This window comes from Ricinus communis, chromosome 4 (genome assembly GCF_019578655.1).
Source record: "Ricinus communis isolate WT05 ecotype wild-type chromosome 4, ASM1957865v1, whole genome shotgun sequence".
In the NCBI taxonomy this organism is placed as follows: domain Eukaryota; kingdom Viridiplantae; phylum Streptophyta; class Magnoliopsida; order Malpighiales; family Euphorbiaceae; genus Ricinus; species Ricinus communis.
Genome location: NC_063259.1, coordinates 19,271,764 through 19,287,018, shown reverse-complemented (window position 1 = coordinate 19,287,018; position 15,255 = coordinate 19,271,764). Strand labels below are relative to the sequence as shown.

The 15,255-nt window shown below is 32.3% G+C and overlaps 1 protein-coding gene, 1 long non-coding RNA gene and 1 other non-coding gene across 3 annotated transcripts; 1 reads left to right on the top strand and 2 right to left on the bottom strand.

Moving 5' to 3' along the window:
- Nucleotides 1–8,073: 8,073 nt before the first annotated feature.
- On the bottom strand, nucleotides 8,074–8,475 carry LOC107262214. The gene has a single exon (XM_015726649.1). It carries the CDS (start codon nucleotides 8,473–8,475, stop codon nucleotides 8,074–8,076), a length of 402 nt encoding a protein of 133 aa, XP_015582135.1.
- A 4,392-nt stretch (nucleotides 8,476–12,867) lies between these two features.
- Nucleotides 12,868–12,975, top strand: LOC112536660. Its single transcript, XR_003080631.1, has one exon. It is a non-coding gene; the product is annotated as a small nucleolar RNA R71 (small nucleolar RNA).
- Nucleotides 12,976–13,284: 309 nt separating this feature from the next.
- On the bottom strand, nucleotides 13,285–14,561 carry LOC125369757. Its single transcript, XR_007215458.1, has 2 exons — nucleotides 14,395–14,561; nucleotides 13,285–13,519 (listed from the first exon to the last, which is right to left on the bottom strand). It is a non-coding gene; the product is annotated as an uncharacterized LOC125369757 (long non-coding RNA).
- Nucleotides 14,562–15,255: the final 694 nt, after the last annotated feature.

The window sequence follows — 15,255 nt, the reverse complement described above, 5'->3', positions numbered from 1 at the left end:
TCATTATTATATTGTTTGTATATGATAACATGAATTTAGAGCTTAACAAATCTTAATTTCATTGTCCGACTATTAAATCGTAATTTATAGGTCACTGATTTGATGAGATCGATTTGACGCTCAAAATAATGACATTTTTAGTTTCTAAACTCTGTATTCATATTATCAAATACTGTCAGAATTAGGTCCTTGATTATTGGCCTTGATTATAGGCTGATTATAGTTTCTTATATAGGCTGATTTAGTTTCCTATATAGGCTGATTATTATTTCCTCAGAATAGAATTACTTCTTAATTTAGCTCATGATTCGGAAGATGTAAATATGTATATATTTCCTCTTCTTTAGAGATAGAATATGATACAATATATCATTTACAAAATTCACTCGTTCAACATGGTATCAGAGAAGCGTTTGCTCCTGAATGTTGTATCGTGAAACCACCACCATTTTTTTTCTTTCTTACTTGAAAAAAAAAACTCAGTAATCTAAATGGCTGAAATTACTACTAATCCCATTATCCCAGTTATACAAACAAACCAAACACAACCGATAATCATCTACCAAGATAATTCTTCATTCCTTATCAGTATTATACTTGATGAAACGAATTACCCACTATGGCCTCAACTCTTGGAGATGCATATTGGGTCTCGAAATAAGGCTGGATATCTCACTGGAGAAATAAAGAAACCACCACTCGAAGATCCTAGTTATGCAACATGGATCACCGAAAATCATAAAGTGAAAAGCTGGCTTATTGAATCAATGAATCCATTATTGATGCAGCGGTTCATTTGTCTCTCAACCGCTAAAGAAATCTAGGAAGCAGTAGTAAAGACCTTCTATGACGGATCGGATGAGACTTGTGTTTTTGAATTGAACAGGAAGTCCTTCTCTACTACACATAATGGTATACCACTATCCATATACTATAATGAACTTGTTGCTATTTTTCAAGAAATAGATCATCGAATGATCTCTTAAGAAGGAACAGTTGAAGGGCTGGTCCAAATGCATTCTGCAATGTTTAGGCTTCGGGTCCATATCTTTTTGAGTGAGCTTGATCCTAATTTTTATCTGGAGAGTACTTATGCATATGTCAGAAGAGATTGCCAATAAAAACTTACAATGGGAGGATCTAGAATCATATTTGAAAGTTCAGTTATGGTTTCCAAGAGAACTCAACCATCAGTGTCATGTGGCTTAGTAAAAAATCGGAGTGCCAAGTCTAATTTTTTTATTTGTAGTGATTGTGGTGAAACAGGACATTCAAAATAAAAATTCTATGAGATTGTTGGCTATCCTGAATAGTGGGACTTCTCAAAGAAACTAAGAAAGAAGATTGCAGCAAAGGTTATGATGACAGACACAAAAGAAGTCAAACAAAATCTGGAGAATAAATCACAACCTATAGCAAATGTCGCTCACTCAGGTATTGTTGGTAAGACAAATGCTTTTTCCACAGCTTCTAAGAATATTACTTAGATTATTGATGCAGGTGCATCTGGTCATATAACTAGATATTCATAACAATTAAAATGCATTCGTCCATCGCCTCAATCAGTTGTATTTACAGCTAATGGTGTTACTTTTCCAATCACTGGAGAAGGATATGCCATCTTATCTACTACCCTTACTCTAGATACTGTCTTGATTATCCCATCTCTTGAATAAAATCTTTTATCAGTTAGCCAAATAACCTCTTCTCTTGCTTGTACTGTAACTTTCTGGTCTTCTTTTTGTGTTTCTGAGGACATTCTGACCCGGAGGATTCTTGGTTATGGTGTTAACAGGAACAAACTCTATTACTTGGATTTGACCGAAAAAGGAAAGAAAAAATTATTCATGCATGTCAAATGAGTAGTAGAGATAAAGCTCAAGCAGCTGTTTGGTTATGGCATTGAAGATTGGGACATGTTTCATTTGGATATCTAAAGAAATTGCAACCGTATATTTTTTCGAATTTGAATGTTTCAAATTTTATTTGTGTTGTTTGTGAATTGGCCAAAAGCTATCATATTTCTTATTTTCCAAGTTTGAATAAATGTTCTGAACCTTTTATGATTATACACTCTGATGTATGGGATCTTACAAAAGTTCCTTCTTTTTCTAAAATATATTATTTTGTTACATTCATTGATGAGTGCACTAGGATGACATGGGCATCCCTACTTCATAAGAAAAGTGATGTATCTATAGCTTTTCAGGAATTTCATAATATGGTGAGCACTCAATATCAAAGGCAAATTCTTGTTTGGCAAAAAATAGACAATGCATTAGAAGTCTTGGATACTACTTATGGAAAGTTCTTAAGCGAACGAGGGATTCATCATCATACTTCGAGTACCTATACCCCGTAACAAAATGGCTTGGCAGAGAGAAAAAATAGGTAGATTGAAGATGCCTCGTTTTTACTGGGGGAAGCTGTGAAATCTACTATTTGTATCTAATTAATCAAGTTCTTTCTCGAGTAATTGATTTTCAAACTCCTCAACAAAATATGCAAACTTTCTTCTCTCTACATGTCCCAAATCTTGAATGTAGGATATTTGGTTGTACAGTATATATATCCACATTCCGAAGGTACTATGATGAGCTAATTATGCAGCTACAATCTAAAGCAGTGAACCTATCGATGCAGACTAGCATTAATGGCGAGTATCAAGGTCGTATTCTTAGGAAAGGGTGAGCCTAGAACTACTCCAGCGTCTTGCGTTATCTAACCTTAAATAATAGTGATGAAGTTACTAATCTATGATTAGCTAAATGTCAAGCAATCTGCAAAGGTTTAGTGAAATAATCAAGGAAAGAAAGCAAACCCACGGGGGATCTAAGCTAGTTGGATTTTAGTGAAAGTAGATATTAGATTGATTACCAATTGTGATTACCCATGAGCAGATCCTAAATTGAATTCGAGTTCCCTCTCATGAACACTAAATTCCTAAGCCTAATAACCTAAACGACAGAATCTCTTCCTATGATTGATTTAGGTTAGCCTTAAGATTAATCCACCGCTATTAAGAGTTGTTAATTCTTAATCTGGCTAGTTAACTATCCTTATCTCTAAGTGATCATTAACCAGTTCTTGCTATTCAGATTTCAAACTACTAAATGAATTTCTCAATTGCAGAAAGCAATCTAAACAACACAATTCACAACATCTCATGAATAATGTGATATCTTATTAATACTAAAAGCAAGAAGAATACAAGCATTGATAATCAAAATCTCATAAACATTAAGTGCAATCCAACAAATAAGGGAACCCTAATAGGTTCAATAGCTCTAGCTACTCATGCTAACGAATAACACAAAATAAGGAATAAGTGCAGAAGAGGAAATTTGAAACATGTACACCCTTCTTCTTCAAATCATATGAACAATCTTAAATCTCCAAATTTGAATAATGAACCTCGAATTTCCTCTTGTATGCCTCAAAATCCACTTTTGATCTTTAATGTGATGCTTGAACCACTGAAATTCATCCTTCAATATGCGAAATGGTCTCCCAAAGTTGAATGGCGAAGTCTGGAAAGAGGTGGCTCGCGCGCATATATGAGATCCAAAGTTAGAAAACCGAGTCCCCACAAAAGAAATCAAATTTGCCTATATAAATGTCTCAGCACGGCCGTGGTCAAGCCCGTGCTAGTTAGCACGGGTGGAGTCCAGGCCGTGCTGGACCTCCGAGTCCCGAATTTCATCCTCTGCTCCCTGACCGTGCCCTCGCTGGTGCTGAGCCACCACGGGTCGTGATGGAGACCGTGGTGGCCTCGAAAATCATGTCGAAAGGCCATATCTGAGGATCAAAGTTCGATGGTTCAACACGGCTAGAGTCCAGGCCGTGCTCAACCTTGAAATACTGGCCTTTATTCAATTTTGATGGATTCTGGTCCATATTCGCACGTATCACCCTCAAATATTGATAATGTCCATCATTGATCACCTGAAACATGAAAGGAACCAAAACACAGGTGATTCTGGCATAAAACAAGAAAACTATGCACGAAAATAGAAGTAATTAGGCATATAAACATGTGTAACACAATGCATAACAAACTTGATCGTTGCGCAAAATGATGTGTATTTGTTGGTTACTCGGACTTTCAAAAAGGTTATCGTTGCTATGATCCACTCACAAAAAGAATACATGTGAACCTTGGATGTGTCCTTTCATGAATCAGAACCATACTATTTTGAAAAGGTCGATAACTTTTCCTTTTGAATGATCTAAAATAGGATACTCAGCCTCAGGGGGAGATTCTTAACAAGGAAACTCTATCACAAGAAAATCTGACAGATTTTCCAATTCTGGAAGAAATGAGTGAAAGTCTTTGGCATAATAATCAACAAGTTCCTGAAGAAGGGAGGGATAAAGAGTTATTAGTTTCTTCTAGAGACTTACAATTGCCAGTATCTTCTACAGAATCACCACCATTGGTCGAAGAATCATCGCAGAATGTATTGGATATCAATATTTCCACCCAGGTAAACCCAAGTCCTATATTTGATGAGTTTAATGAAATAAACATTTATACTAAAAATTTTCCTTCTAGATATCCACAAAGATCAAATAAAGTATACTAAAGAAATAATATGAACTTGATCTTAGAACCAATGTTAGATATCCAATTGGTAATTACCTTTGGACACATAGATTGTCTAGTTCATATGCACTTGTTACTAATCAATTATCCCAAGTATCTATTCTTAGTAGTGTGCAAGATGCCTTAGCAGATCCAAAATGGACAAAAGCAATGGATGAAGAAATGGAGGCTTTACAAAAGAATTGTACATGGGATCTCGTTCCATTACCCAAAAGAAAAAGATGGTTAGTTGCATATGGGTTTACACTGTCAAACTCAAATCAGATGGAAGCATTGACAAATATAAGGCAAGCTTAGTCGCGAAAGGTTTTACACAGAAGTACGAAATAGATTATCAAGAGACTTTCACACCAGTGGACAAACTCAACAAAATTCGTGTTCTAATTTCTATAGCAGCAAATCAAGATTGGCCTTTACATCAATTTGATGTTAAAAATACTTTTCTTAATGGAGATTTAGAAGAAGAAGTCTACATGGAGCTACCACCAGGAGTAAAACATAATACTTCATATAAAGGTGAAGTTTGTAAGCTGAAAGAGGCATTGTACGACCTTAAACAATCACCTCGATATTGGTTTGGGAGGTTCACTTCAGCAATGAAGACATTCGGTTATAAACAAAGTAATGCTGACCATACTTTATTTATCAAACATAAAGAAGGGAAGGTAACGGTTTAATAGTGTATGTTGATGATATGATCTTGACTAGAGATGATCCTTGTGAAATGAAGTTATTGTAGGAATATTTGGGTAGTGAATTTAAAATGAAGGATCTTGGACATCTTAAATATTTTTTAGGAATTGAGATAACAAGATCAGAAAAAGGAATTTTCCTTTCACAAAGGAAGTACATTCTTGATTTGCTGACTGAAACTGGAATGCTTGATTGCAAACCAGTTGAAACGCTGATAGAAGTAAATCATAAACTCAGTTTGTTCTCAGAACAAGTTCTAACAGATGTGGGACGTTATCAACGACTGGTTGAAAGATTAATATATTTGACTCGCACAACGCCCGATATAGCATATGTTGTGAGTGTTATGAGTCAATTCATGCATACACCTAGTGAATAATATAAGAACATAGTATACCAGACATTACAGGGTACACTGATGCTGATTGGGTAGGTGACAATCAACAAGACGATCTACTTCATGATACTTTACTTTTGTAGAAGGAAATATGGTTACTTGGAGAAGTAAAAAATAAAAAGTTGTAGCACAATCAAGTGCGGAAGTTGAATTCAGAGGAATGGCATATGGTTTATGTGAGTTATTGTGGATTAAAAGTGTCCTACAATCTTTGGGGATAGATAATGCAAGTCTAATGAAACTTTATTACAATAACAAGGTTGCCCTGGACATTGCCCAAAATCCCTTACAATACGATCGTACCAAACACGTTGTTGATCGTCACTTCATTAAAGAAAAGCTCAATCAAAAGATTGTACAGTTCTCATTTCTCAACTCGAACAACAGCTAGCTGATATATTAACTAATGCAGTGTCTGGGAAGATTTTTCATGATATGGTTAATAAGTTGGGCATGTTAGATATCCACGCACCAACTTGAGGGGGAGTGTCAGAATTAGCTCCTTGATTATAGAATGAATTCCTTGATTATTGGCCTTAATTATAGGCTGATATAGTTTCCTGTATAGACTGATTTAGTTTTCTGTATAGGCTGATTCCTGCATAGGCTGATTGTTATTTTCTTAGAATAGAATTGCTTTCTAATTTATCTCATGATTAGGAAGATGTAAATGTGTATATATTTTCTCTTCTTTAGAGATAGAATATGATATTATATATCATTTATAGAATTCATTCGTTCAACAAATACGAACAACAAGATAATGATAACTGATCATAATGAAGATGGTTAAATGATTATGAATTGAAATTTTTTAACGGTAAAATTTATTTTTTATCATGATGTGTAACCACATACTTCTCTTTGTTCGAAAGAAAATATATACTGAATATTATAAAATTTTGAAGTCAAAAGATATTTTTTTGCTTATCTCTTTAATTCAATCTACTAATGTCACAACACTGCTATAGTTATCCTCTTTGATCTTTAAAAAATTAATGCAAAACTAACTAAGTATTTATAGAAGATGAACTGTAGAGAATTCGCAGAGAGAAGAATGATAGACATGTACCGCCTTATTCAACTGATCTCCACTACTTATAGAGATTCCTTTTTTAGAGTGCTTCTCTAGGCACAATATTGTTATAGTTATCCTCTTGATTATTCTAGATAAAATAAACAACTTAAAGTAATTATCCTTAATTATATAATAACTAATTAATTTTCCCTTATGGGCCTTGTATTTTTCGACAAAATTAGTAGTCACGTGCCTTTATTCTGAAACTCTGCAGCAACGGTCCAATTTAAGCCCATTTATATAGATTTAGCTCATATTCTCCCTTTTGGCTATTAATACTTGAAATTAGACAATAAGGCTAAAGTGAGGTAATAACTACATATTTCCACATATTATGTATATAAAATATACCGATAAATCACTAAAATGCCTTAAATATATATACATAATATGAACCTATCAATTACCCCCACACTTAAATCTTTACTTGTCCTCAAGTAAATAGCAACTTAAGATTTAATCTTTGCAAAAAGAATGAAGCAATTCATACTTAGCTCAAAGGTATTACTAAAGAGAATCTCAATAATGCAAAAACTATACAAGAGAATCTCAATAATGCAGAAACTATACCAACCCAAGAAAACTTGAATTGTAAAGTTTTCTTAAAAAGATGTAAACTCAATCATAGTTAGTCAAAAGATTCAAGTACTTATGATCTGCATATGTTTCACAATAAATAGCCTAACTCATTCTCAATAAATATAATTATGATGCACAATCTAAATTATAATAACCTTATTCAAGAGGCAAAACCTTCATTCATAATTAAGAGATCAATAGGCATTAATATTTTCACTTACTTTTCAAGCTCTTATACTTTTTTTTCTTTACACCCCTTGGATTCTTATATTCATACTTGGGGACTATTTTCTTTCTTGAGATGTCATGCCTTTTTATGCAAATACAAACATGGGTAATGAATGAATCTGGTTACTCAACAAAACATACATCAAGATGCCTTGCATACTCATAATTTTAATTGCCTTTTTTATGCAAAAATCAACATTATCTTTGTTTATATGCTATATAACTAAATAACTATGAAAATAAATAACACTCATGTAGTACATAAAATTTCATGGATATTTGAAGCACAATATTAACTAATGAATTTAGTGTTACCACATGAAGTTCCTCTTTTGACTTGATGATTATGTAGGTGCTAGGATGCTTGAATCTCTTGCAAGTTCTTAAAAATAATAAGAAAAACACTTGAATTAAAACTGAAAACATAGAATAATAAAAATAAAAAAGATGTAATATACAAGTGCTAAATTTATTGTCTATAGCTAGACATTGTCAAATTGGTGGTGCATCAATGCACTCCACTTCATATCCATAAGCCATTTCTTCATGTCCATAAGCCATTCCTTCATAGTAAGGCTTTAAACGCTGGCCATTTACTTTGAATTGTTCATGTGTTTTATTGTTACATAATGCCACTGCCCCATGGCAGAATACCGTCACTACTTCGAAAGGGTCATTCCATCTTGATCTAAGCTTTCTTGGAAAAATTTTAAAACGCGAGTTAAATAATAGAACTTTAATTCCATGGACAAAAGACTTACGCAATAAATTCTTGTCTTGTTGCCTCTTGATCCTTTCTTTGTATAGTTTGGTATTCTCATATGCCTTACTATGTATTTCTTCTAGCTTGTTTAAGTGCAATAGGCACTCTTCTCCTACCTTGGTTAAGTCCATATTAGGCTCCTTAATAGCCCAATAGGTTTTATGTTCTAATTCGACCGGCAAATGACAAGCCTTGCTATAAACTAGTCTATAAGGACTCATTCAAATTGGTGTTTTATAAACCGTGTGATACGCCCGAAAGGCATTATTTAAGTGTACAGCCTAATCTTTTCCAGATGGGCGCACTGATTTCTCAAGTACTAACTTAATTTTCCTATTACTAACCTCCACCCGTCCTAATATTTGTGGGTGATAAGGAATTGCAAATCTATGAGTTACTCAATATTTTTTAAGTAAGGCGCCAAATTTCTTCTTACAAAAATGGGTTCTCCCATCAGTAATGATTGCTTTAAGTGTTCTAAACCTGCTAAAAATATTGTCCTTTACAAATTTGCATACAATATTAACATCATTAGTTCAGATAGCAATTGTTTCTACCCATTTAGACATATAGGCAACAACCACAAGTATACATTCATATCCATGAGGAGGTGAAAAAGGTCCCATAATATCAATGCCCTATTGATCAAACAATTCAACCACAAGATTAAAAATTTAAGGCAATTCATTCATTTTACTAATATTTCAGCTTCTTTGGTATTTATTATATTTAGCACAAAAAATATGAGCATTCTTAAATAATAAAGGCCAAAAGAAACTTGATTAAAGAACCTTATAGGTTGTTTTCTTACCATCGAAATGACCTCCACAATGCATCTCATGGCAAAAAGTAAGAATGCTTTGTTGCTCATCCTTAGGAACACATCTTCTCATCATTTGATTCAAATAATATTTAAACAAATACGGGTCATCCTAATAAGTATGCCTACACACAGACAAAAGTCTTTTCTTTATTTGCCATATTAAATAAGGTCTCATAATACCACAAGCCAAGTATTTTACAATGTCAGCATACCATGGCTCATGATTTACCATAAACAATTGTTCATCAGGAAAGGTCTCATTAATTATTTTTTTTAAACCGAGATTATCAAAACCAGAAATCAACCTAGAAAAGTGATCAACAACCACATTTTCACTACCCTTTTTATCTTTTATTTCTATATCAAATTCTTGCAATAAGAGCACCCACCTAATAAGTCGTGATTTAGCATCAGGCTCAGTTAAAAGATATCTCAGAACTACATGATCTGAGTGCACAATAACTTTAGATCCTACCAGGTAAAATCTAAATTTGTCCAATGAAAATACAACAGCTACAATTTTTTTTCAATTGTTGAATAGTTCATTTGGGCAGCATCAAGAGTTTTGTTAGCATAATATATGACATATAAAGCTTTATCAACTCTTTGGCAGAGAACTGTTCCTATAGCATAATCAGATGCATTACACATTATTTCAAAGGGAAGAGACTAATCAGGTGCCATAACAACAAGTGCACTAGTCAATTTTTCTTTCAAAGTATTAAAAGTAAAAAGACATGCATCATCAAAAAATAAAGTTAATATCCTTAGCCAGCAACTCAGTTAAAGGATGAGCAATTTTAGAAAAGTCTTTAATAAAAAATCTATAAAATCCTGCATAGCCAAGAAAACTTCTAATGTCCTTTACGGAAGTAGGCGGGGGCAATTTAGTAATTAAATCAATTTTTGCCTTGTTGGCTTCAGTACCTTTACTAGAAACTACATGTCCTAGCATAATACCATATTTAACCATGAAATGGCTCTTTTCCTAACCCAAAGTCAAATTACACTCAATGCATATTTCAAGAAGATGAGTCAAGTTTATTAGACATGCATCAAATGAGGATCAAAAAACTGAAAAATCATCTACAAATACCTTAATGCAGTCTTCTAACATATAAGAGAAAATAGAAATCATAGGTGTGTTCTAAAAGGACATATCAAAGTTGTATTTTCTTGATCTTTAGGTACAATAGGTACTTGATAACAGCCTGAAAGTCCATCAAGAAAATAGTAAAATCCATGTCCTGCTAAACGTTCTAAAATTTGATCAATAAAAGGAACAGAAAAATTATCCTTCTTTGTTTCAGCATTTAGCTTCTTATAATCAATACACATTCTCTATCCTGTAGTCATCCTTGTGGGAACTAACTCCCCTTTTCATTCTTAACAATTGCAATACTTGAATTTTTAGGTATTACATGAACATGGTTTACCCAATTACTATAAGCTATAGGGTATATAATACCCTCATCCAATAATTTTTTTGGAATTACTTTTTCACCACCTCTTTCATGTTAGGATTAAGCATTCTTTGGATATCTTTAACAACTTTAGCATTATCCTCTAAAATAATCTTATACATACACATCGTTGGACTAATGCCTTTAATTTCAGAAATTTTCCATCCAATGGCCTTTTTAAGTCTTCTTAATTCTCTAATAGTTGCCTCTTCTTCTGAATGAGAAAGATCAAAAGCTACAATTACTGGGTACGTATTCCCTTCTCCTAAGAAGACATATTTAAGTGTGTTAGGCAACTCCTTAAGCTCAAGTTTAGGTGGTTCATTTATAATTCTAATTCATTTTCAATGGGAGAATCTAAAAGTTCAATAATGCTTTTGTTAAGTGACATTGGAACAACTTTATATAACTTATCACGAAAGTCTAAGACTTTTTTATTTAAGTTTTTTCTATTTTTTTTCAATGTTAATGCAACTTCTAACTTATCATCCCTATCATGTAAGTATGTTTCATAGATAAAATAATCCAGACAATCAACATATGAACATTAATCAATTGAAGTACTAGGAGATAGAGTTAGAGAATCAAACACTTTAAATTCTACAGTCTCTCTCAAGACTGTCATAGTCAGCTTCCCATTATGCATATTGATAACTGTTTTGGTAGTTGCCATGAAAGGTTTACAAGGAGTATTATATGTTCCTTATCCCTTGCTGGTGTATTTTTCATATCAATAACCATAAAGTCAGTAGGGATTATCAGTTTTTCTACCTGAATCAGTAAATCTTCCACTATGCCTCTTGGATATTTTATTGACCTATCAACTAGTTGTAAAGACATGGTAGTTGGTTTCAATTCTCCCAAGCCAAGTTGTGCATATATCGAGTATGGTACCGAGTTGATGTTTGCTTCCAATCCAACATGGCTTTAGCAACTTTCTTATCCCCCATTGTAATATCAACGGTAAAGCTCCCAAAATCTTTCATCTTAAGGGGTAATTATTGTTGGAGAACGACACTTGCTATTTTAGAGACTATAACTTTCTCATTATTCCCATATCTTCTTTTATTAGAATTTAGTTACTTGAAGAACTTGGTATAGACTAGCATACTTCTAATAACACCCCAAAAGTGTAAATTAATGTTAACTTTAGAACGTATATTAAATATTTCAAAAAATTTCTTATTATGTTTGCTTTTTTTCAATCTGTTAGGGAATGGAATAGAAGGCTAGTAAGTTTCAGCTGGCTTATGGAACTCAGGTCTTGAAAATGCCTCTTTCTCTTTCTTCTTTTGCCGAAGATTGAGTTTTGCTCTTCCTTCTTTTTGTACACCTTCTTCAGTTATTTCTATATCAACTAGTCCATTTTTTTTTATTTACCTGCATAAGAAGAATCTTTCTCAATTAAAGTTTCAACACTATTATCAAATAACTTACCATCCTTTAGAATAGTGATAGCTTTAGCTTGCTAAGGTTAACTTGGCAATTTCCTTTTCTTATTTTCTTGTACAGCTTCAGCAATTTGCCTAATTTGAGTTTTCAATCGCTTCATTGAAGCTTTTATGAAATTAGCTTTCTTTTCATTCATCTCCATTCTATCATGGGTAGTTGTCATAAAAGATTGAAGTATTTCCTCTAAGCTTGATTTTCTTTGAGGAGCTTGCCCTTGATTTTAGAATGGAGGATTTTATTTCCTTGGGAATCGAGGCTCTTGATTTTGATATTGGGGCTGATTTTGGTTCCTCAATAACTATGGTGGGTTTTGGTCATTATTTCTCTAGGAAAAATTTGGATGGTTCTTCCAACTTGGATTGTAAGTGTTGGAATATGGATTATTCCTAGTTTACCTAGACTGATATGATTCTATCAAGTTAACCTGTTCCTAATCATTTTCAGTAAAATTCTCATAAGACGAGCAAACATTAGCACCTGACTATAAACATCACATATACCACAGACTTCATTGCTTGTTACATTCTTAGTTGAAGTAAGTAATTTAACTTGTTGAGTTAATTTAGCTATTTTCATAGCCATCTCATTATTAGACACAACTTCATTCACTCTTACTCTGTTTGTTCTCACTCTTTTGTTGCGAATTAGCTGTTAACATTTCAAAGATATCATAAACCTCATCAGCAGTATTTTTCCAGCATAGCACCTCCTACTACATTATCAACCATATATTAGTATTGTTGGATTAAATCATCATAGAATGATTGGTTACTTACAAGAAATGGATATCCATGGTGTGGGTATTGCAATAAAAGTGACTTGAAGCAATCTCATGCTTCATGAAAGGATTCAGTATCTTTTTAATAAAAGTTGAAAATTTTAGCCCTTAATTCCTTGGTCTTTTGATGTGAGTAAAATTTACTCATAAATTTTTTGATATACTTTATCCTAAGTTCTCAAAGAATCAGGAGGTAAGGCCATTAACTATACTTTTTTTAAATGAGTAAGAAAAACATCTCATCCTTAATTGGTCCTCATTTAGTTCAGATAATAGAAATGTATGAACTATAGCATAAAATTTTCTAATAAATGTGAATGCATCTTCACTAGACATACCATAGAATGAAGGGAGCATATTAAAATTAATGTTCTTAAGCTCACAATTTCTAGATGCATCACCTAGAACTATGCATGAAGTAGTGTTACCAATTACAGGCTGAGCATAATTCTTCATAGCCATTTGCCTTTCAATAGCTACTTGTCTTTGGTCATTAGTCATTATTTCAACCTTTTCTTCAAATCCTTCTTCTAGTTTTTCTTCAAATTCTTTTTCTCCTCTTAAAGGTACAAACTCACTCTCTACTTCTTGGTCTTCTTTTGTCTTTTTAATAGCTGATCTTGTAGGAAGTTTGAGATGAATCACCTGATCTTATTTTCCTGATAGGCATACGAAATCAAAGGAAGAATTTCAAATTTAAGAACTTAGAAATTAGAATTTAAAGACAAAATAAAAACACATGAACATGCAACACACAAAAATACAAGAAATAAAATTTTGACAATTAATCAATATAATATTGACATAGTTTCATCGGTAGTGGTGCCAAAAACTTGATGTCTCAAACTTAGTACTCGCAAGTGTACGAATCGAATGATAGTACGGGCAAGTTCACCACGAGGTCGATCTTATAAGAAACTGTAGAGCATATACTATAAAGACCAACTATCAAAAAAAAATACTAAGCATTCTAAGCCAATATTTTGAGAATAGTTTAAAGTTTATAAAAAAATTTAAATAAACTAGAAAATAAATATGCAAATGGAATGATTAATGTAAACCATATGAGAAAATAGCATTTAGTCTAGCTCATACTTAGTAATCTCCTTATTTTTTCTTAAGTCAAAATCTAATGAATGAGGTAGTTTCGTGCCTTTTTCCTAAGTCACTCAAGCTAATGATGCAACTTAGATTTCTTATACCAACATAGATTAAAGTAAAAATGATGTTTCTAATACTCTTAACCTAAAGATTTTCATAACAAATATTATTATCAAATTGATATGATGGTCAATTAACAATAATAGATGAAACTAATAAAGTTATGAAGGTAAAGAAATCATTCATTAAACTCATAAATAAATAAGGTTCATACATAAATAAAAAGCCAAATTAAACACTTATATAAATTAGCCTGACATATTTAATCCAACGGTCATTAAAATTAAATAAAAAGACATAAAAAATAAAACATAAAATTAAAGCTTCCTCAAAATTTAGAAGTTTTTCAAAGTATAAGATGATTGATCCTTACTTTCTGCATCCTGAAAAACTTCTTTAATCTTTGAAAGAATAATGCAAAACTAATTAAGTGTTTGTAAGAGATGAATTGTAGTGGATTCGTAGAGAGAAGAATGATAACTAATTAAGTGTTTGTAAGAGATGAATTGTAGTGGATTCGTAGAGAGAAGAATGATAGACAGGTGCTGCCTTGTTCAACTAATCTCCACTACTTGTAGAGATTCATTTTTTAGAGTTCTATTCTAGACATAATACTGTTGTAATTATTATCTTGACTACCTTAAATAAAATAAACAACTTAAAAGTAATTATCCTTAATTACATAATGATTAATTAATTTTCTCTTGTGGGCCTTGTATTTTTCAGTTAGACCTACAAAATTAGTAGTCAACGTATCTTTATTCTGAAACTTCGCAGCAGTATCGGTCTATTATATATATTTAGCTTATATTCTCTATTTTTTGCTATTAGTATCTAAAACTAGACAATAAAGTTAAAGTGAGATAATAAGCACATATTTCCACATATCATGTATATAAAATATACCGATAAATCATTAAAATGCCTTATATATATATATAATATGAACTCATCATCTATTTGAAAGTTTTTATTTCAAAAAATAATTAAATAAATTTAAATAAATTTAAAAATATATACATATTAATATCCGAGATTAAGAGGTGCAACTCATCATAACACAACAATAGTTGCTAAAGAAAATTATGAATTAAAAAAATGAAAAAGCCAATTACCAAAAAAGTATAATATTACCTTTTTGCCGACAACACGAAAAGTTTGTCTTTGCACTATCAATTGAGTATCATCAAATCCTATTTTTATCAAATTTCATAAACAACAATAATAACAAAAA

What these genes read in the sequence shown, in the direction of transcription:
- LOC107262214 (XM_015726649.1), bottom strand. Translation starts at nt 8,475, where the DNA reads ATGGACTTAACCAAGGTAGGAGAAGAGTGCCTATTGCACTTAAACAAG.